Below are 23224 nucleotides of genomic sequence, written 5' to 3' on the forward strand. Positions count from 1 at the left end.
ATGCCATGCTGTCATTCTGGCCAGATTTTTTTTTCCTTTTTCATTGTTGTTGTTTTTATAGTTGATAAATGCTGTAATGATTTTAAGAAAAACTTATTTTGTTAGATGCTTAATGTAAGGGTGTTGATTATGACTTGCCAGTGGTGGCACACTGACTGTGTCATTATTCTCTGTTCCTGAGATAAGCCATGATGATGGAATGATACAAAACACATATTCAAACTGTGTCATAACTTTGTAAGGAAAGCTGTATTTCTGCTCATTTGGTTTGATGATGAATTGGTGCATGCTGATTACTCAGAAAACCATTTGTGTTCAGACACTTGGTATTCTGTAATTTCATTAAAACATGCACACAGGCACGCATGCACTTGCACACACACACACACACACACACACACACACACACACACATGACAGCAACATAAAAAAAAGTACTTCACTCTTCTGAAATGTAGATGTATAATGCCTGTATTAAATGCTGATATGAAACAACTGCTCCCATCTTCTGAAAGATGATAATGTTAGAATACTGCCGATATTGAATATGGAATAGATAAGTAGGTACTTCCATATATATGTGAAACATGAATGTGAGAAATTGCACTGTATACTGAATGTACTGAATGAAATACTACCATCTTGTAAAGCTCAGGTTTGGATGTTGCCTGTGTTGTATTCTGAAGCAAGCATTTACATCTTGTGAAATAATTCGTTGAAATATTTACGTTCAAACAAATCTTCAAAAATCGCTCTAGTCTTGTTAGAGAAATATCACCTGTATTAGGTACAGTACTACTGAAACAAGATTTCCAGTTGTGCGTAGTGAATGGGAAAACCTTGCTCATATTGAAGACGTTGCAGTGGGATCAGTGGTTACATGGTGATGGTGTTGATGTGTGCAGATTGAGACGTCAGAGGATCAGTTTGTCAAGCGTCTGGAGCAGTTCAGAAAAGAAGACCTTGGTGCAGCAAAGGTAAGCTTTTGGGTGTAATGAAAAGAGGGAAAAGACATCAACAAAACTGAAGATATCATTGTATTTGAGAAAGTAGTACAAAGTGCACTTTTCTCTTTTTTGTGTGTGTTGTTTTTTGTTGTTGTTTTTTGCTCTTTGTTGAAAACTGTGGTTTATCCTTGGTACACAGGAATCACAAGATCAAAGAAATCTTCAGTTGGAAAGTTTGCATGTATGAGGAAGTATTGCTTAGTGCACTTTTCTTTACTTTTTTTATACTTTTTTTTTTTGCTCTTAAATAAAACCCCTGGTTTATCCATGGTACACAAAATCAAAGAAATCTTCTGTAGGAAAGGCTTTAACCCGGTTTGTGCGTATCCGCTTGCAGAAGATCAAACATGCATGTGAAAGTATCTATGATCCATATCAAGTATTCTGTGGGTTTTGGAAAGGGCCATGCGCATTTGAATGCCTTCGCGGAGATACAAGTGAATGTGGGAGTTGCATCCCCTGAATGCGAATGTAGCACAGGGTTGTGTGTTTGTGTTTTGAAATTCATCAAATGCTGATACTCCATTTTCTTCGTTTGTGGGCTGCAACTCCCATGTTCACTCGTATGTACACGAGTAGGCTTTTACATGTATGACCATTTTTACCCCGCTGTGTTGGCAGCCATACTCTGTTTGGGGGTGAAATGCTGATACAGATATGATGCGAATCTATGACTGGATGGAGGCGTATGGCAGAATCGGTTATGCGTTTGATGGATGGAGGCGTATGGCAGAATCGGTTATGCGTTTGACTTCCAATTCAGTGTTCACCAGTGATCGGGGTTCGAAGCTTCCTTTCAGCATGGTGTTGCGTCCTTGGGAAAGGCACTTTACTCCAGTTGTCCTCAATTCCATCCTGTTGTGAGTAGGTACCTTGCTTTGGTTTGGGAAAGTGAAAACAGCAGAAGGAAAGAATTGGACACCCTCTTCCAATGCCAAGCCCTAGACACAGTGAATATGAAATCACTGCCTCTATGTCCTAAACAGTATATGGGACCTTCAAAACATTTCTTCTGTCGTTACTGCTGTATGCAAATGTTAAATGATTGGAAAAAGGACAGGCCCGGCACTTCCTTTTTTGAGGAAGTGTCTGGGTTTGTTCCAATGTCCCATTTATTTACCTGTGCGCCAGCTGAATTGGTAGCGTAAGCAGCATTGACTTGGAAGTTGTGTACCTTGTGAATGGAGAGAGTTACCACCCATTGCTTTTTGTTCTTCAGATTTATGACTGGAAATAAATGATTTTTTTTCCTCTTTTTTCCCTTTTCTTCCTCATGCCCAGGAGGAGAAGAAGAACTTTGACAAGCAGACATATAAATTCTGCCAGTCTCAGGAGCGCTACCTCAACATGAAAACCAAGATCAACGACAGTCAGCTGAAGGAGGTCAGTGCTGCCCCCCACCCTGTCAGTGTGGTCATGTCATGAGCATTGGTTTCATTTTTTCAAGGTGGTGTCAGAGCGTGCGGACGTATCCATATATGCTGCACCACATCAGCTTGAAAACAAATAGCTCCAGATGCCTGACCTTCGCACAAACCCAACGCACTGATGTGTCATGAGTATCAGTATCAGTAGCTCAAGGAGGCGTCACTGCGTTTGGTCAAATCCATATACGCTACACCACATCTGTCAAGCAGATGCCTGACCAGCAGCGTAACCCAACGCGCTTAGTCAGGCCTTGAGAAAAAAAATGATAAAAAAATAAAATAAATAAAATAAAATAAAATGAAATAACAAAACTTAAAAAATAAATAAATAAATAGAATAAAATAAAATAACAAAACTTTAAAAAAAAAAAAAAAAAAAGAAAAGAATAGATAAATACATGAAAATACTACTACAAATAATAATAATGTGTCATGAATACATTAACAGTTAATCTGCCCTGTCCTATCTCTGTGACTGCCTTCACCTCTTCACCCTGTTTGGCTCTCGATATTGAGAAAAAAATTATCATTAATATGTTGATAAGTATTATCATCATGTTCAATCATCCACTCATTCATTTATTCTTTATTTTTCTTTTTTTTTCCCCTTTTTTTACAGGTAGGGGTGGGGTTGGTAAGGGAAGCAGTGGAAAGGGGGTGGAGGGGGGAGGGGGGGGGGATATTTTCCATTAGCTTTTGGAATTGCAGTTTTCTAACAACTTAAGGGTATGTATCATTTACATGTCTATTGTTTTAGGGTGGAAGCTTCAAGAAATAGGGAGTTAATTGATTGTGTGAGTATGCATGTGTGTGTGTGTGTGCGCACGCACGTGCGCGTGTGTGTGTATGTGTGTGTGTGTGTGCATATGATTGCGCATCTGTGAGTATGTACATGTGTATGTGTACTTGTCTGTCTGCATGGGTGCTTGCTCGGATGCGTGCATGTGTGCGCACGTATGCACATGCATGTATGTTGTCAGGCGGATGCCTCTGTGGAGATGGAGAAACGAGGGTTTTACCAAGCCTCCATGAAGTACGTGCTCAAACTTCAGGAAGTGCAGGAGAAGAAGAAGTTTGAATTTGTGGAAATTGTGAGTACCGTTTTGTTCAATAAAACTTTGTTTCAACAGTCCTTCGGTTTTTTAGTATCTTGCTTTTTTTTTTAATTTCAGAGGGTTTTTTTGTTATTTTTGGGGGGTGTGGGGGTGGGGGAGCAGGAAGTGGGGGGATTGTTGTTGCTTTTATGATTTTGTTTGTAGACATTTTTTTTTTTAACAGTCACTTAGTTTTTTAATGGTGTGTGTGTGTGTGTGTGTGTGTGCTTTTTTGTGAGTTTTAGGGGTTTGTTTTTGTTGATAGGAATTGAGTATCTTGTTGTTGTTTTTTTTACAATCCAGAGCTGTTGTTTATGATTATGAAGAAATCTTTTTTTTTTTCCATATAACAAACCTCAGGTGGTTGTTTTTTTTCTCTCTCTCTTTCTTTTCTTTTTTGCTTTATGTGAGTTTGTAGAAACATGATGGGTTTATTTTGTTTGCTTTACAAGCATGCATGCACGCATGGAAATATGTGGGTGCGCATGCACACACACACGTATGCACGCACACAGAAACATATGAAATCCATCCATTCACCCATAGAGCCAGCCAGCCTTACAGTTATCAGTCAGTGCATCCAAACACATATCCATACATCCATCCATACATACAGACAGATAGACAGACAGAACTACTTCCTGCCTGCCTACCTACCTACACCTACCTACATACATACATATATTATACATATGGGTCAGTACATCCATACACATATCCATACAAACCGACACACACACAGACACACACACACACACACTTACTTACTTACTTATTTACTTACTTACTTGCATATGCTTGTTGTAAGATGGATCATGTGTTGTGGTTGCAGTTATTGCAGTACATGCTGAACTGGCTGTCATTCTACCATCAAGGTAAAACTTTGTACTCTCACTAGTCTTAGGGCTGTAGGAAAAGTAAAAAGGAGCTCTGTATTTTCCCAGAGGGGTCTGTGTATTTTCTGCTGCTAATGTTTGGCTCACATGTGTGATTAAAATGAGTCTATTAATAGTCCTGTTATTGGTATCTGTATGTCAGTCTGTGTGTATGTGTGTGTGTTTCTATGTATGTTTCTTTGTGTGTTTCTATGTTTTTTTGTGTGTGTGGAGGGGAGGTGGGGGTGGGGCGTTATTTCTGTGTGCTCAAGATAAGCTGTAATGTTGGCATTTTTTAAAGAATTATGTTTGAAAGGAAACAAGTATATATGTATAGATTTTGACATTGTCTTCCTCATGATCCCCATCAGAATATGCTTCAAAGCAGCTCACAACTTTATAAGAAGACACAAAACAAAACAAAAACAACAGCAACAAACAAACCAGAATCAGATTCATGATTAGGTATCAGGAAATTTTCTTATTAAACATGACTTTTTTTTTTTTTTTTTTTTTTTTTTGCTGTATGGTTTTGATGAGTTAATGTCTTAAAGTTTGGGTTTTTTTTTTCTTCCCTCACACTGTGCAGGCTATGAGGGTTTTAAAGACTTCCAACTGGAGGAACAGGAACTGCGACTTCTTCTGCAGAGAGTAAGTCTGTGCCAGACCGCAATCTCTCCATTTCCTTCACTGTGGTGTTTGTTGTAAAAAAATATTTTTAAATCAATGATGATGGCAGTTGTGGGAAGAGAAATGTTATTTATGATTACAGTAAATAAGTACTTATGATGCTTGACACATAAAACCTGTGGGAAGAGAAGTTGTCATTTATGATTACAGTAAATAAGTATTAATGATGCTTGACACATAAAACCTGTCCACAACCCAGGATCTTTGGATCTGTATTGTGCTGTGTGAAACAAGAAAGGTATTGATGTAATTGTGGGTTGTGTTTTTGGTTGTTGTTGTTGTTTTTTAAATTTTATTTTACATGATCGTGCAAGAAATGGATCTCGTATTCACTTATCATGAACATATGGGATCCTTAATATTTTGCAAAGATCATTGTGAATGAGTGGCAACACTTCATGATAAGCCATGAGGCTTATGTCCTAGGAGCTGAGCTGAACTGAACAGTCTGTCTGTCAACCTGTCTGCCACTCTATCTGTTAATTAAAGATCTTATGTATGTGTTGTTGTTGTTTTTCCTGTTGTCTTCTTTTTTTTAGTATTGTATTTGCTTCTCATTTGAACAAAAGCATACTGGAATCAAACTCAGTTGCTCAGAAAAGAGCAGTTTGATTGTATTGTATGTTTTCTAATGCTTTCAGAGTATATTTCTTTGTTAATTGTTGAACTACTGAAATTGAATGATTAAAAAAAATATATGAAAAAGCAACAACAATTAAAACACAAGAAAGGTAATGCTGTTGTTCCTGATCCTTGTGTGCTGGACAGACGCGAGGCAGCTTCGACTGCACAAGGGAGCACGCAGAGAAACTCATGAGCAAGATGCTGGAAACTCGGGGAACGGTGAGAACTTGCTTCTATTTTTATCATCATCATCATCATCATCATTATCATCATAGCGATAATGATAATAATAATGATGATGATAATAACAATAATGATAATCATGATGATGATGATGTTGTTATAATGAGTGATTATCATGGGTATTTTCAATGGGCTCTGTCTCCTTAGCACTGGGTCCCAGAGCACATAAACAATTGACATCAATATGGAGGAAAAAAAATGGTTACTGAAATTGACGACACCAGACACTATGATCAGAACTTACAAGCAAGAGAAATGGAGTGTGTAATTGACAAAGAACATGCGTATGCACAAACACACACGCACATGCACACGCGCGCACACACACCACACCACACTACACCACACCACATGTATCAAAGCAGATTTGCATTTGTATCTGTGGATAAGAGAAGGAAAATAGAACTACTTCTTGCATAATTATTGGTTATAAATGTTAACATTCATTCACTAAAGTGATTTTAAAAGGGAAAAACGGTAAGCGCATTTACTGTGCATGTGTGTATGTGTATGACAACAAGCTCAAACTATATATGACAGGAAAGAGAACTTGGAAATGGACTCGGAAATTTGGAGGATGGAAACAAATTAAAAGAACTGAATTAACTTACTATGAAATCAGCTGATCAATAGAAACAGTCTGTTTTCAGAATGCTTATAGGAAAATATCTATTGGACATTTGGACAAACTGAAAAAAAAAATTTGTAAATTAAGGATGGAGAGAGGTTGGGGCTTTTTGGTCCAGAGTTTGTTTCCTTGTTATGATTTATATGGTAAATTTTCTAGGAATCACGCACAAGTCTCTGAAAGCTTTGCTGCACTTAATTCTTTCTCAAGTGCTATTTTTAAGACAGTGTTGTTTATTTAATTTAGAAAAAAATGTTTTATCTCTTTTAAATTTTAAATACAATTTGTTTTTGTTTTATGAAACAGGATTATGGTCTGGCTTCATCGTCTTATTTAGTTTTGTTGGTGGGTTGGGTTGGTTTTGTTGTTTTGTGGTGATGTTTGTTGCAAGTTCATTTACTTTACACACACACACACACACACACACACACACACACACGTACGTGTGTGTGTGTGTGTGTGTGTGTGTGTGTGTGTCTTTTTGTTTTTTGCCTTTTTCTCTTTTTCTTTTTAAAGCTTGTTTGAGCCACTCTTTCTGTTGTTTTTCTGATGTTCATGACTTGCATACAGTCTTGTTCTCTCACAAAGCATTAAAAGATGTTGTTGTTTTATTTGAATTGACACATTCTTGTTCTCTTTTTTGTTGTTACAATTTCAGGGATGTGAGAGGTGCGAGGAAATGCTTTAATGCGCTTTTCCATTTTTGTTTGAAAAATAAGTAAATCAGCATCTGTCAGTTGGGTGTGACTGCCGCATAAAAGCCCCAGACACCATTGCTGAGATCTGAGCAAATCTGAAGAGAAAATGGGGGAGGGGAAAGGGGGTAAAACTTAGGTATGATGTTGCCGACAACAGCTGTTGTCACTCTGCTGCCGGCATATTTGATGACAAAATTCAAACAAACAAACAAACAAAGATACTGCCATATTCTTTTCATCCGTCCCGATATTGAATGGCCCGATTTTTATCTATTCCGTGTTGATGGAACCAGCTCTTGTGCCGAACATAATGCATTACTTTGATCCAGCTGTGAGTCAGTTTTGAGTTGTCTTGATGAAATGTAGTGTGCTTTGAATTAAAAATAACAAACAAACAAAAAGTTATTCACTCCTGCCCTCAGGAGCCTACCTATGTTCCAACAGCCTGATGTGTCCATGTGTTTTTCACACTCATTAGACCTACAGGTAGTTTTAACCAGGAACACACATGCACACAACTCAGGTATATATGTGCGTACATAGACACTCCCACCCAACACAGACACACACAGACAGACGCATGCAGACACACACATGATTTGTCACTTTATGCAACAAAACCGCAACAGTTGACAATGCTTTTGTTTTCTTAAACTGAAATTACGTCAGCGGATGATGTGGTGATACACATGATGGCTGCAGTTAGTCGATGTTATTTAGATCTTGGCTATATAGCCAAAGTATCTAGGATTCATCTTCATTAGGAGCAGAAAATGTATTTTGTTTTATACCATTTTTAGGCTTATGGGAAACACTGTTCTTCATTTTGTGTTTATATGTCATTTAAAAATTATTGATATTGACCCCTGCAGAACAATGGAACATTGGTGATTCCTGCACAGTTATTAGGGTTTTTAAACTTTTTTTGTTGTTTTTTTTGTCAACTTCAGGCCCCCAAGAACCCCCGCCCCCACTCCCACCCCCACTCCCCCAGTGCGGTGTCACCTTCCTTTCCATCACACCAGGGGCTTTCCCATCTCCCCAGCCCCTCACCCACCCAACCCTCTTTCGCCTACAGTATGCTTTTTTGATTCAATCACTCTCACATCCATGCAGTTTAAGAAATGTTTGTCTTTGACTGACACATGTGTTTTACATTTGTTATAGAATTTTTGTGTTTTGATTTGTCTAGTTAGATTGTGTGTGTGTGTGTGTGTGTGTGTGTGTGTGTGTGTGTGTGTGTCTGTCTGTGTGTGACTATCCATATGCACCCATACATGAGTACATGTATATTCTCTCTCTCTCTCTCTCTCTCTCTCTCTCTCTTTCTCTCTTCTCTCTATATATATATATACATACATATATGAGAGAGAGAGAGAGCGAGAGAATATCAGTGTGTTACTTAGTTTCTTTCTCTTCAGCCCTCTATCTCCTCATTTGGGTGTTGCCCCTGTACCCCCCACACACCCCATGGGGCTTAGGCAGCACCTGGACCCAGGCCTGTTTCATAGAATTAGACTTCAGATCCTTCTGAAATGGTGTGGTGTCCTAGTGGAAACACTTCTGCCTTTGAAGCGAGAACATCTTAGTGCACAGTAGCCAAACTTTTCTACCCCTCAGCTCGACCTTAAATAGTGGTCTGTACGTTAGTCTTTTATATGAGACAGTTAACCGGGTTCCCGTGTGCGGCATGCACTTAGCGCACATAAAAGATCCCACAGCAAATTCTTACAGAAACATCCACTTTGACAGTAAATGAAATACACTTGCAGACAGAAAGAAAGTGGCGGTGCAATGTATCAGCCTGCAAGGAAGAGCAGTCTGGATATCATACAGACACAAAAAAGTAGTCGAAGTGCAGTGCAGTGCAGTCCAGTGCAGTAAAATACAATGGATTACAGTACAATACAATACAGTGCAGTGCAATGCAATGCAATGCAGTGAAATACTCTGATCCGTGTATATTCATGATCATGCTTATATCCATGCTCTTTCCCATCATTTTATATATACTCACCCTCACTGTCTTTTTGTCTGTCGGTGTTATGATACATAACCAGAACCAGTTGTTGTTTCTTTAAGGCATGTTTATAGTCAAATGGCTGAGGTGATGCGCTCTGAGCAGCACTGGTACTGGATATTGCGCCAAAGAAAAATTATGTATTATTATTATTATTATTAAGTCGTGTGTGTGTGCAGAAGCCCATGGATCAGTCGAGCACCATGAAGGGCTTCACCCGACAGGGCTACCTTTACCTGTGTGAGAAAAGTCAGTGATGGTTTGGCTCCTCCCCCCCCCCCCCCCCACTCCCCCCCCCCCCACCCCTTTCTTCTGTCCTCCCTGTCTGTGGCTGAGCTTTAGTGATGAAAAATACATGTCTTGTAGTTATTGGTGTTGTTATTGTTGTTATTTTATTTTAATGATGATGATAAAGATGAGCAGACAAAGAGTATTCAGGGAAGAGAACCCCCATCCCCCCCCCCCCACACACACACACAGAACACATGCACCAATATGCAGTCTCATGGCCCCATCCTCTATCCACACACGCATGTAAATACACCCTCCGTTCTAGGTCACACACACACAAACACACACGCACGCACAAAACACAACACAACACACCACACCACACCACACCACACCACACCACACCCCACACCACACCACACCACACCACACCACACCACACAACACCACAACACACACACACACACACACACACACACACACGAGCATGTTATGCGTATCCACACACACATACACACACACTCACACATACATATGCACAAACCTACACACACACACACACATACACACATACACGTGCACACGGTCTTGACACTAGTCGTTCGGATGAGATGATAAACCGAGGTCCCGTGTGCAGCATGCACTTTGTGCACATAAAAACCCATGGCAACAAAAGGGTTGCCCCTGGCAAAATTCTGCAGAAAAATCCACTTTGACAGGAAAACACAAAAAACTGCAGGCAGGAAAAAGAAAAAAAAAAGGGGTGGCACTCTCAGTGTAGAGACGCGCTCTTCCTGGGGAGAGTAGCCTGAATTCACACAGAAAAATCTGTTGTGACAAAAAAAGAGTAATACAATAATGATACAATACACACACATACACACATATATATACACATATAAATACATTTTTCTACCCCTGGTTTTGCAGAGGCCATTGGAATGGTGAGAACCAAGTACTAATTTCTGTACACACTGAACACACACACACACACGCACAAACACACTCACGCACATGTGAATACATTTTTGTGTCCCTGGTTTGGCAGAGGCCCTGGGGACGACATGGACCAAGTACTACTGCCAGTACAAGAAGGAGTCCAAGCAGTTCTACATGATCCTGTACAATCAGATTGGCGGCAAAATGGTGAGCCACTCCCTCCCTCCTTCCCTCCCCCCCCCCCCCTCCCTCCCTTCATCCGCTTTGTTCTATGTGTTGGAATCGACTTGCTACTGAGTTACTGGCAGCTGAGGAAAAAGGTTTTTTGTGTGTGTTTTTTTTCCTTCGTGTGTGTGTGTGTGTGTGTGTGTGTGTGTGTGTGTGTGTGTGTGTGTGTGTGTGTGTGTGTGTGTGTGCATGTGTGTGTGTGTGTGTGTGTGTGTGTGTGTGTGTGTGTGTTCTGAGTCATACATATTTTTTCATTGTTGTCAATATGAAACGGAGAAGATGCTAACATTCTGTTTTTTTCTTTTCTTCCCAACACATGAGTAAATGTTCATGACTTTTTTGCTTTTTTAAATGTTGCTGTTGTTGTTTTTTAAGGTTAATTGGATTATGAAAATGAGAAAAGCAACACCAACAACAAAATAAATATAATGATAAATAGAAGGAAATATGACTTGATTGCAGTTTGGTTCATGTTTAGGAAATAGTCTTGTCTCAAATATGTGTCCCTTCATTTAGGACCAGGAGAAAGCATTGACTGTAATGACTCTGATGCCAGTGTTGATGTTGGTCAGCTAGCTAGTTATAGATTTGATTGAAAGTGGTGTCATCAGAGGGATTGATGAGTGATTGTTTGGTTCCACAGGGTCTGATTGAAAATAGTGACGATGGTGAGGTTGATGGGTGATTGATTTGCTCCACAAGATGTGATTGAAAATAGTGATGACAGTGAAGGATTTGATTGAAAGCACTGACGTCGGTGAGGTTGATGTGTGATTGTTTGGTTCCACAAGATGTGATTGAAAGTAGTGACGTCAGTGAGGTGGATGAGTGATTGTTTGGTTCCACAAGGTGTGATTGAAAGTAGTGACGTCAGTGAGGTGGATGAGTGATTGTTTGGTTCCACAAGATGTGATTGAAAGTAGTGACGTTAGTGAGGTGGATTAGTGATTGTTTGGTTCCACAAGGTGTTATTGAAAGTAGTGACGTTAGTGAGGTGGATGAGTGATTGTTTGGTTCCACAAGGTGTTATTGAAAGTAGTGACGTTAGTGAGGTGGATGAGTGATTGTTTGGTTCCACAAGGTGTTATTGAAAGTAGTGATGTTAGTGAGGTGGATGAGTGATTGTTTGGTTCCACAAGGTGTTATTGAAAGTAGTGACGTTAGTGAGGTGGATGAGTGATTGTTTGGTTCCACAAGGTGTTATTGAAAGTAGTGACGTTAGTGAGGTGGATGAGTGATTGTTTGGTTCCACAAGGTGTGATTGAAAGTAGTGATGTTAGTGAGGTGGATGAGTGATTGTTTGGTTCCACAAGGTGTGATTGAAAGTAGTGATGTTAGTGAGGTGGATGAGTGACTGGTTCCACAAAGTGTGATTGAAAGTAGTGACGTCAGTGAGGTGGATGAGTGATTGTTTGGTTCCACAAGATGTGATTGAAAGTAGTGACATCAGTGAGGTGGATGAGTGATTGTTTGGTTCCACAAGGTGTGATTGAAAGTAGTGATGTTAGTGAGGTGGATGAGTGATTGTTTGGTTCCACAAGGTGTGATTGAAAGTAGTGATGTTAGTGAGGTGGATGAGTGATTGGTTCCACAAGGTGTGATTGAAAGTAGTGATGTTAGTGAGGTGGATGAGTGATTGTTTGGTTCCACAAGGTGTGATTGAAAATAGTGACGACAGTGAGGTTGATTAGTGATTGTTTGATTCCACACATGACAGGGAGCCAGGCTGTCTGTGAGTACCTTACACTGACTGGCTGTCAGCAAGCACCCATGCTTTCCATGCTGACAGGCCTGCAGTGACTTCAGCTGACACAAGTGTTTGCTGAAGGCTGATACTGACGGGCATAATGGCCTGGTTAAAGCGTTATATTTTCCATTTCAAGGGTCCTAGTTTCGATCCTGGTATTGATGCCTGGTGGGTTAAGGATGGAGATTTTTGCCAATCTCCCGGGTCAGCGTATGTGCAGACCTGTTAGTACCTGTATGCCTTCACGTGTACCTTTGCAGAAGATAAGTGCATGTATTAAAGATCCCATAATCTGTGTTAGCAGTTTGATGGGTTATGGAAACATGGACATACCCAACATGCACAGCCCCCAAAATGGAGCATTGATGCCTTAATGGCAGGGTAAAAAAAGGATCTTTTACATGTGAAAGCCTTCTTCTACATTCAAGTGAATGTGTGAGTTGCAGCCCATGAATGCAGAAATGAATAAAGAAAAGAGGCTTACGTCGATCAGTTATCGCCCTTCAGCTCACACATCATTGTTGGCTGGGTCATACAGGCCTGAAATAGTGTGGAAAGCATGAGGATTTATGTCCCCTTTTGCGATGTTTCAGGCCAAGTTTGAGCTGTTTTTTCGTGAACATTTTTGTTCTGTTTTGGTTAACTCTTGTTTCCAGACCTGGATTGAGCGCTGTACTGTCTTTGTTCTTCACTCTGCAATGTTTCATGCCAAGTTTTGACTCTTTGTTTCTCGTGAATGTTTCATTATGTTTTTGGTAAGCTTTTTGTCTCCAGACTTGGACTGAGTTGCTATAATATTGTCTTTCTTGTTGTTGTTTTTTTTACTTTACATGTATTTTGTTTCACGATTTGGATTGAATGCTGTCTTGTTTCTGTTCTTCAGTTCATATAATGATCATTATGAGTTATGTAGTTTAGTCTTGATGCCACAGGACTGGAAGCTGTCACTGTTAGTGTTTTGAAAATGGCCACTGTTTTTTTGTTGTTTTTGTTTTTTTAAGAGAGAATTGATCAGCATGCTTTATATGTTGTTGCTGCACTATTTTATCACATATGGATGGTAAAAATAATGTCTCAAGAAATGTTTGAACTTTAGATGGATTTAAGCTTGCCAGGAAGAATACAGAATGCTGCCAGAAACTTATGCGGGATCAAAGAACTGCTGAGTGGTTAAAGCATTGGACTTTCAATCAGAGGGTCCTGGGTTTGGATCCTGGACATTGCACCTGGTGGGTTGAGAGTGGAGATTTTTCCATTCTCCTGGGTCAGATTATGTTCAGACCTGCCAGTGCCTAAAAACCCCTTTCTGTCTATATGCATGCAGAAGACGTACTTGTGACAGATCTTTGATTTTTATCAGTGTTTGTTGGGTTAAGTAAACAAGAATATACCCAGCATGTATATGCCAGAAAACAAAGTAGGCTATCTTCATGCATATAAAAACCCATTTGTACATATATGAGTGGAAGTTGGAGTTGCAGTCCTAGATACACAGAAGAAGGAAAAGATAGAAGTAGTGCCTAATGATCCCGTAATCCATGTCAGTGTTCAGTGGGTTATCAAAACACAAACATACCCAGAAAACTGGGTGTGGCTGACTAAATGGCGAGGTAAAAAGGGCCACACATGTAAAACTCACTCACTTCACAAGTGAATGTGGGAATTTCAGCCCAAGAATGGGAAGGAGGAAGGAAAAAAAGATAGGAAGGAAAACATTCTGTTGTATGACGTTTGGGATACAAGTCTTGTCGCCTTTCTGTGCTGTTTGTTTCTGAAGGACTTGCTCACAATCTTTTTTTTTTTTTAGATTTTTCTCTTTTTTTCTTTTTTTATTACAATTTTCTGTTCTTACCTTGTAAGTAAAGTCTTACAGTGTGGACTGCACACCAGCAGCTGAATCTCAGACAGTCTTCTCTTTTATTCTGATGTTATGATTCTCCTTCGAGTTTTGATTCTGATTTTCCATTTTAAATAACAATAATGAAGTGCTGTCCAATGGCGCTGTTCCCTCACAGAAAGGCTCACGGCGCTTCACAGTTTATATATAACACTAAAGAGACAACAAATTCTCAAGAAAATTCAAATAACAACAATCGCTCATGGCGCTCTACAAATTACATGTTAAAAAAGAGAAGCAACAATCATAAGAAAAAGAATTAACCATGAAGAAACAGTCACCATTCTCAGAATTATAAAGTTCAGAATGGGCAAACATAAGGAACTTTAGTGAATGTTCAGTGTTTGGGGGTGGGTGGTAGGAGGGGGCATGGGGGGAGAGGGAAAACCCTAATCTGTGTGTCAGTGAAGACAGTTGATAGGGAATCTGAAAGTGAGACACTGATCTTTGGGGAGTGTTTAGGCGAATGCTTTCATTGAAGTATAGTGGCTTGCTTATGTCTGTGTAAGTGACGTGCTCTGAATGTTCAAACAGTAGTGCCAAAATGCCATTGTATTGAAGCTCTGTCGATTTTGTTGCTAGTTGTTTCACATTTCGTGCTATTACTTTGTTGATCTTTTTTCTGTTTTTGTTTTATTTAGAACTGCATTTTATGCTAAAACAAAACATGCTGCAAGTTCAGAATTGTTGCTTAGTGAAGAATGTGCAAGCTGTCATCCACATTAATATGCTTTATATTTTTATTTTTACATTACATGAAATTGGTGCATGCTTGTGACATTATAGTAGAGCATGTTCGGTAGACTTGACCATGAAGATTGCAACTGTGTTGATGTTTGTGTGTGTGTGTGTGTGTGTGTGTGTTTGTGTGTATGTGCGTGTGAGCTTGTGTGCATGCGTACGTGCAGGTATAAATGTACGTATGTATGTAAGACTGTATCATGTGTGTTAGTTGTGGTAAAGACATGCCTGCACAGGTATTACAGGTGTATTGAACAATAATTCAGTGTGTTGAACTGTGATACAGAATAATGGAACAGTAAAAATAACCATTCCATAAAAAACTGATTTTCACTTAGTGTTCAACAGTGTCATTATGAATATTTTTTCTTTCTAGTGATATCTTTTACAATATTTGTTTGTTGTGCAGTACTGTTGTCTATGATATTTATTTGTTGTACATTGTTATTTTGCCTTTATTTGTTGTGTTGTACATTGCTGTGTTGACTTCATTTGTTGTTCATGGCTGACTTGTTTCATCATCAATAAAAAGAAACAAAAATACACAAAAATGCGATCTTGACCCACATGAATGAAAATGTGTTTACATGGTGCAGACATATGCTCAAAATAAATAGTGACTAGATAAAAGGTATTGTCATGTCTGTTCTATATAATATTTAAAAAGCAAAATCAAACAAATAAAATTCTCATCCAGAACTGTGGATTTGGGTTACATTACTGCAGGTAATTAAGTGATTTTTTTTTTCTAAAGGGATGTTCATCATACACTTCACTGATCATTATTGAATTACATGATGAAACAATGAAAATGTTAACATCCATCCACATGAAAGTGACAGCTTTTTTTTTTCTTTTTTCTTAGGACATGTGAGATGTCTGTTGGCAATTTTTTTGGGAGGGGGGGGGGGTGGCATTGGGGATGGGTTTGTATGCCTTTTACATATGATGTTGTGTTTCATGTATTGTTATGTTAAAGCTCAGGGTAGATTTTGGAGAATTGTTCTTCATTATTAATCTGGTGAAAACTTGACCGAGTGTTAAACATCAGATGCATATCCTCCTAAGTTTATGTGCATGGATATGACTGTACTTGTGCCTTTTTTTCTGTGTGGGTTTTTTGGTTGATTGGTTGGTGGGTATTGATTGGTTGGCAGGCTTTTTCTTTTTCTTGTTGTTTTTGAGGTTACGCAGGTCAGTATGTACAGTATTTTTCAGGCCTGATCAGGCCCTAAGTGGTCGGCTGGGCTGTTATCAACAAAGATAAATGATAAGTGACAGCTTCCTAATGATTCTGTTTTCAGAGTGAACCAGAACACTCGGCAGATAGCATACTGTTTTCATTTCTTGGTTGTTTCCAACACAGAATCTGTAGGGATTGCAAACAGCGTTCAGTTCTTGATTGTTTCTACCACAGAATCTCAAGGGAAAGCAAACCGTGTTCACATCTTGATTGTTTCCACCACGGAATTTCTAGAGAAAGCAAACTGTGTTCATTTCTTGATTGTTCCTAACACAGAATCTCACGCGAAAGCAAACTGTTCATTTCTTGATTGTTCCCAACACAGAATCTCAAGGGAAAGCAAACTGTGTTCACATCTTGATTGTTTCCACCACAGAATTACACACAAGGAAATAGGGAACACACTGACATCCAGAACATTGTGACCACAGTTTCCTGATGATTGTGTTTTTCAGAGTGAACCAGAACTGCTGACGCTGGTTTCCTGTGTCAGGTGAGAGACATTGTGCTCTGTGTGCTGTTGGACATGTCCACTTTGATCCATACAGCTGTAGTCAATAGACTTACCTAATATCAGAATGACAGATGATAATGATGATAATAAAAAAGAAGAAAAAAAAATAGCAGTCATGATAATGATGAAAATGATAATGATAATAAATAATTATGATAGTATTATCAATAAGAAGAAAAATGAGTGTTTATGTAGTGCTTTCGCTGCAGCTCAGAACATGATGTAACAGTACATGACAGGTGAATAATGTACAGGAGCATGAAAAATATCAAAAATAGAAACTCACCAGTGATACTGTTTCAAAACGGCATAGAAATATGGAAAATATCAAAGGTAGGAACTTGCGAGTGATGCTGTTTTGAAACGATGTAACAACGCTATGCATTACACAAATTTCTCCAACCTCACCCTTGTCCCCCCAACATACATACATGTGCACACACACTTGTACAGACACACATACACACAGACACTGAGTGGACAATGGTGTTGTGGTCATCTTACCTGTATTGATTTCGTGCCATTGGTGTGCTACACAATTCGTGAGTCGTGCATGCGTGTGTGTGTGTGTGTGTAAAAAAATATTTGTGTGATCATGGGGGTGTGTGTTTGTGTGTGGGTGTGGTTATGTTTGTGTGTTTTTTTGGATATGTGTGTGAGATCATGCTTGTGGCTACATGCATGTATGTATGTATGTATGTGTGTGTTGGTTGTATGTTGTATGCATGTTCTGCTGGTTTGCAGAAGGGCAACAGATTCTATAGAACGTCGCTTCTGCTTTGACATCACCGTCACCGAGAGGTAAGACATCACTTGATTGGTTTGGTTTTTTTTTTTTACACCTGATTAACAGTTTGTACCCTGAGAACTGATTCTTCAAAAAAACACTTGGCTGCTTTGCTTCCTGTCAACCCAGTTGGATATTTCTGTACTGCAGCTGGCACATTCACCTTTGTTTTCTCAATCAGTTGTATTTTCACTGGGTGATTTAAACTTGTTGGCATTAGCCTCTAGGGGATTGAGCCTGTTTTTGATGACATGTGTATATGAAGGTTAGCTTTGACAGTGTACACTCGGCTGTTGTAGGGCTGGTCCATAGATGTACTGACAAGGTATATAGTGTTGAATGATTACATGTAGTGGATGTTATAGGAAAGTTTATATCTATCTATATCTATCTGTCTATCTATCTGTCTGATTATTTATTTGTCTTTTATTTCATTTTTCAACTGTTGATAACCGTTTAGAAGATTTGCTGCTTCTTTTCTGAAAAAGTGTAAATGAATTGAGTCTGTGTGTGTGTGTGTGTGTGCATGTGTGTGTGTGTGTGTGTGTGTGTGTGTGTGTGTGCATGTGTGTGATAATTATGTTGTATTTGTTTAAAGGGAGTATGAGAATTGAGGAAAAAAAACAAAATTCATCTCCTTTTGAGTCTTTCTTGAAAAAAAAAAGAGAAAAAAATAAAGAAATATATATCACCAGCTGAAATCTCTTCCAGTTTTTTTTCTTTTCCAATTGTTAATGTCATTATAGGAGGTGGCATTTTTTTGCATGACATTTTCAGTTGAAATACAGAATTCACAAAAAGTTACTGCCCATTTCATAAAAGCAGGTACACTGATAGCACACACCACTGTGTGCCGAAAATTCAGCATCTTTTCACCGCACCCCCAAGGAGAAAATATGTGCGAGTTCCCCAACTTTTTGTGAACCCTGTATCATTGCGGAAGAAGCAGGTTTTGTGAAGTAAGACACTGTGGGTGTGCGTTTCAGGCAAGGCACCATGACATTCCAGGCGCTCTCAGACGATGACCGGAGACTGTGGTTGGATGCTATGGACGGGAAAGAGCCGGTGAGTTTCATGTGTTGCGTTGAGTTTTGATGTGTTGTGTTGCATTGTAATGTGTTGTGTCGTATTGCATTGTATTGTATTGCATTGTATTGTATTGTATTGATCCTGTAATCCATGTCAGCGTTTGGTGGGTTATGGAAACAAGAACATACCCAGCATGCACACCCCCGAAAGCAGAGTATGGCTGCCTACATGGGGGTGGGGGGGTGGGGTAAAAACGGTCATACATAATCGTAAAAGCCCACTCGTTGATACAAGTGAACGTGGGAGTTGCAGTCCATGAGTGTAGAAGAAGTAGCACAGGGAGAGAAGTCTGACAAGTGTAGGATTCGATCCTACACCCACTCACTTCCTAAGCAGACACGTTACCACTGGGCAGTTTGCCCTGCATAATGGACCTCAGTGTACCTAGCAGTGTACTGTTTCAGTGACATGCATCAAGTGTGTATTATGCATGGGCACAGGTGTAGACACCAGTAGGAAGACATGCCTGCATGCTTGCATTCTTCACGCATGCACACATGTGTACACCCCCCCACACACACATTTCACTGTGTGCATGCATGCATGCGAGCACATATATGTACACCTTGTACATGCCTGCATGCGCGCGCACACCACAGCACAGCACACCATGCCACACCATACCACGCCACACACAGCACACTACACACCACACCACACCACACCACCACCACCACCAACCTCTGCCCCCCCCCCCCCCCCCGCCCCCCAGCGCGCGCGCACACACACACACACACACACACACACACACACATACACACGAGCACAGCCCCAGAAGAGGAAAACTGTTTATATAAGTCTTGACATATTTTTTTTTTCTTTCAGATTTATACCCCTTCACATATCAAGACAGACAAGGCTGATAGTAAGTATACATGTTCTTTTGTATCCTCAAAGTTGATTCAATGAAATATATTTTTAAAGATTGTATGTGTGTTTGTGTGTGTGTGTGTGTGTGTGAGAGAGAGAGAGAGAGAGAGTGTGTGTGTGTCTGTGTCTGTGTCTGTGTTGTAGAAGTACTCCAAATTGATGTCCATGCACTGTTGTGATATGCACAAGAAGCAAACACCAACAAAGCACGGTAAAACAAAAGAAAATGTATAGGAATCTGTGGAGCATGCTATGGATTAATGACAGTGTGTAAATGTGTGTGTGTGTGTGTGTGAGTGAGCGGGTGAATGTCAAGTCAACTTTATTATCTCCAAAGAGAAATTCACATGTGGTCTTGTTCCTCATGTTTACAATAAAAACATGAAAACATGCATTTTAAAGACATGTATGTGCATCTACACACTTATACACCTGCACAACATATTCAGCAAATGTGATGATGAAGTCATTATAGAAATACCAAGCTCTGTAAAACAGCTCAACAGAGGTTAAGGAAATCAGGCAGAAAAACGTCAGACTGCAACAGTTGAATTAACATTTTTACTGTAAATTAACTTAAAGTTGGCGTAAGAATATCTTTCAAGTGTGTGTAGAACTAGATGTGTGAGAGAGAGAGAGAGAGGGGGGAGCGTGGGGGGGGGGGGGGGGGGGGGAGAGAAAAAAAAGTGTGTGTGTGTGTGAAGTCAAATCTGTGAATTAAAAAGACTTAATATTAACTCTCAAGGCACATGTACTTGTTCAAGTATTTAAAGAGATCACATGAAATTACTTTGGCATCCCCTAAGAATCTGAATCAGAATAACCTTATCACCTCTATATATATGTGTGTGTCTGTGTGTGGATGTGGATGTGTATGTATGTGTGCTGAGTTCATGGGTGTATGTGTGTGTCTATGTGAGTGCAAGTAGGCAAACAAAATGTTATGGGTAGATGTATTTGGTACACACGCGATTGCATACACATGCACAGACACTGGTGTGCGCGCACACATGCAGGCACGCACGCACGCACAACATGCATGCAGATGGCTAGAGATGACATCAATGATTTTTCAACACACACATAGGATCATGGCAAAACTGTGCACAACACATCAAGGCAGAACGGATGGGCTAATCCTGTCATTACCTGCATAGTCTTTTGGTTTGCTTCAGATGAAGGTTCTGGGGTCTGGAAGGTTTTGGTTAAAGAAACAACAACAAAAAAAACTGTTCTGTGGACTGTGCAAGAATGATATTGAAATTTTGTTTTTTTTATGGTTGGTGGATGTCATACTTTTGGGGTTCTTGTTTTGTGCAGCTCTGTTGGACGATATAGGCTTCAACTTCATGAGGAAGGGTATTGCAGCCATAGAATCAAGGGGTGAGAATGTGTGTTGTGTGTATATGTGTGTGCGTGTGTTTGTCTGTTTCTCTGTGTGTCTCTACAAGTGTATTCGTGGGCGTATGCGTGAGTGTATGTATGTGAGTGTGTGTGTGGGGGATGCGGGGGGGGGGGGGGGGGGGGGGCATGTGGTGTGTGTAGCATTTGTTTATGTGTGTGTGTGTGTAGTCACTGGTGTGTAGCATTGTGTCTAGCATTTGTGTGTGTCTGCATGTGATGTGTGTAGTGTATATGTGTGTGTTTGTGTGTGTGTAGGATGTGGGTGTGTTTGTAGCATTTGTGTCTAGCTCTGTGTGTGTGTGTTACATCTGACTTCATCTGTCTGTTGTGAGTGAATGAACGTTTTTAGTTCGCTTTTTCCCTGCAGTTTAGCGCATCCATGCTCGAGTTATGAGGGGTGCAGTGTCTTTAAAAGATATAAATAAAGACGTGTGTGTTGATGTTCTGTGTGCAGGTCTTCACGAACAGGGCCTCTACAGAGTGGTTGGGGTCAACTCCAAGGTCACCAACCTTTTGAAAATAGCATTGGGTGAGCAGTCTTCCTTCTGCTTCTCTGTGCAGTTTGAGTTTTTTCTGAAGTGGCATGGTTGTGTTTCCTTGAATGGGAAGCCATTGTCACTGTGCTGAAGGAAAGACTGTCAGAATAGGCAGCTGCATATGTACTGGCTTGAAATCATTTCAGCGGTGCTTGTTAAGTCCATAAAAGCAGATAATTGGATGCATCTTGCGGTCGTTAACTCTGCTCCTCCTTGTCCCCCCCCCCCACCCACTCAGTCCCCCTCACATTTCCCCTCTCCCCCCCCACCCCCACCTCCCATTCTAACTCTTAGTCTTGTCCTGTTGTTTTTATGAACAATCAAGCAATATTCTGTTGAATCTTCATCTGTGATTATTATCTTAATTCTCATCTAATAATGATAACATCAACAGCGACAGCAACGATAACTACAACAGTAACAGAGATGTTTTTGTAACTTCTTACTTCCTGGTTCAAAGTGCAGATAGTGCACCTGACACTTAACATCTACACACACACACACACCCACACACACACACATACACATACTGAGCACAACATTACACATAACAAACGAAACTGTGCACAAGGTACATAACTGACAGCTCCACTAACAGCATCTCCAAATTTAACAACATAATATCGCCCAGAGCTCCTAATGTGTTCGAGTGTGCACTTTTTTTTGTTTTCTGTGTTGGTGAGGTGTGCATTGTGATTTTTTCGGACTGGTTTTAAATGTTTTAAAGTATTGTGACTGGTTTTAAGTATTGTGTTATTGATGTTAAATACCGTGATATATATACATATGCATCATTTGGGTATTGTGTTGCATGATATGTGTGACAAGTGTGCCCTGTGTAATAATGATTTTGCTAGTTTGTACGAACATAAATTAATGTTTGAGCGTTTGGATCAATATCTGTGCATGTGAGTTGTCGTTTTAAGTGTTCTACACACAGTTTTTACATTGCTCAGCACAGATGAGCATGTTTTACATGAAAAGGCACTATACAAATTAAATTTTAATTACACATACTTAACCGTGACCCACTAGTGCAGACTCCGGCAGGGGTCTGACATTCCTGTCCTAAATTTATGTATGATTATTATGATGATGATCGTGACACTTTCTCTTTGCAGAACAACCTCCCACAATATATCCATTCATCTGACTCAGTCTCTGCATTGCACTCTTCAATAAAAACTCATCTTTTCAAAACCTATCTGTAAGCACTTTTGGTTTCCTACCTCTACAACACCGCCCCATGCCTGTCAACTGAATGTATGAGGACTGAAAGAAAGGGGGAGAGGGAGAGAGAGGAAGAGAGAGAGAGAGAGTAGTCATGAGTGGTTCATGTAATTTGTATCTTTTTCTTTCATGTAAAGGCCCTGAGTTCTCAGAGAAAAAGGGCGCTGTGCAAATGAACAGTGTTATTATCATTATTGTTATTATTAAAAACCCAGTTTTTGTGTTGACCAGACCCGAAGAAAGCGGACAAAGTGAACTACGATGACCCGGCAGTGTGGGAGACAAAAACCATCACCAGTGCCATCAAGAACTACCTCAGGTTGGTTCTTTCAGCGTCCTCGTTAACACATTTCTGACCATCACCGACAAATTGATGGGTGCAGTAGCCGAGTGGTTAAAGCGCTGGACTTTCAATCTGAGGGTCCCTGGTTCAAATCTTGGTATTACACCTGATGGGTAAAG

The 23224-nt window shown here is 39.9% G+C and overlaps 1 protein-coding gene across 1 annotated transcript in view; it reads left to right on the forward strand.

The window, feature by feature from the left end:
* The window catches only part of LOC143299014 (rho GTPase-activating protein 26-like), a 65349-nt gene that overhangs the window by 21431 nt on the left and 20694 nt on the right, over positions 1 to 23224 (forward strand). The window contains exons 4-18 of the mRNA XM_076612087.1: positions 906 to 977; positions 2289 to 2390; positions 3415 to 3525; positions 4361 to 4403; positions 4993 to 5054; positions 5862 to 5936; positions 9486 to 9555; positions 10586 to 10683; positions 16788 to 16825; positions 17591 to 17647; positions 18620 to 18698; positions 19548 to 19587; positions 20913 to 20975; positions 21451 to 21525; positions 22994 to 23081. Of these exons, the coding sequence (XP_076468202.1) occupies positions 906 to 977; positions 2289 to 2390; positions 3415 to 3525; positions 4361 to 4403; positions 4993 to 5054; positions 5862 to 5936; positions 9486 to 9555; positions 10586 to 10683; positions 16788 to 16825; positions 17591 to 17647; positions 18620 to 18698; positions 19548 to 19587; positions 20913 to 20975; positions 21451 to 21525; positions 22994 to 23081 (1073 nt within the window). The remainder of the gene's footprint in view (positions 1 to 905; positions 978 to 2288; positions 2391 to 3414; positions 3526 to 4360; positions 4404 to 4992; positions 5055 to 5861; positions 5937 to 9485; positions 9556 to 10585; positions 10684 to 16787; positions 16826 to 17590; positions 17648 to 18619; positions 18699 to 19547; positions 19588 to 20912; positions 20976 to 21450; positions 21526 to 22993; positions 23082 to 23224) is intronic.

Source organism: Babylonia areolata, chromosome 24 (assembly GCF_041734735.1).
Source record: "Babylonia areolata isolate BAREFJ2019XMU chromosome 24, ASM4173473v1, whole genome shotgun sequence".
Classification (NCBI taxonomy): domain Eukaryota; kingdom Metazoa; phylum Mollusca; class Gastropoda; order Neogastropoda; family Buccinidae; genus Babylonia; species Babylonia areolata.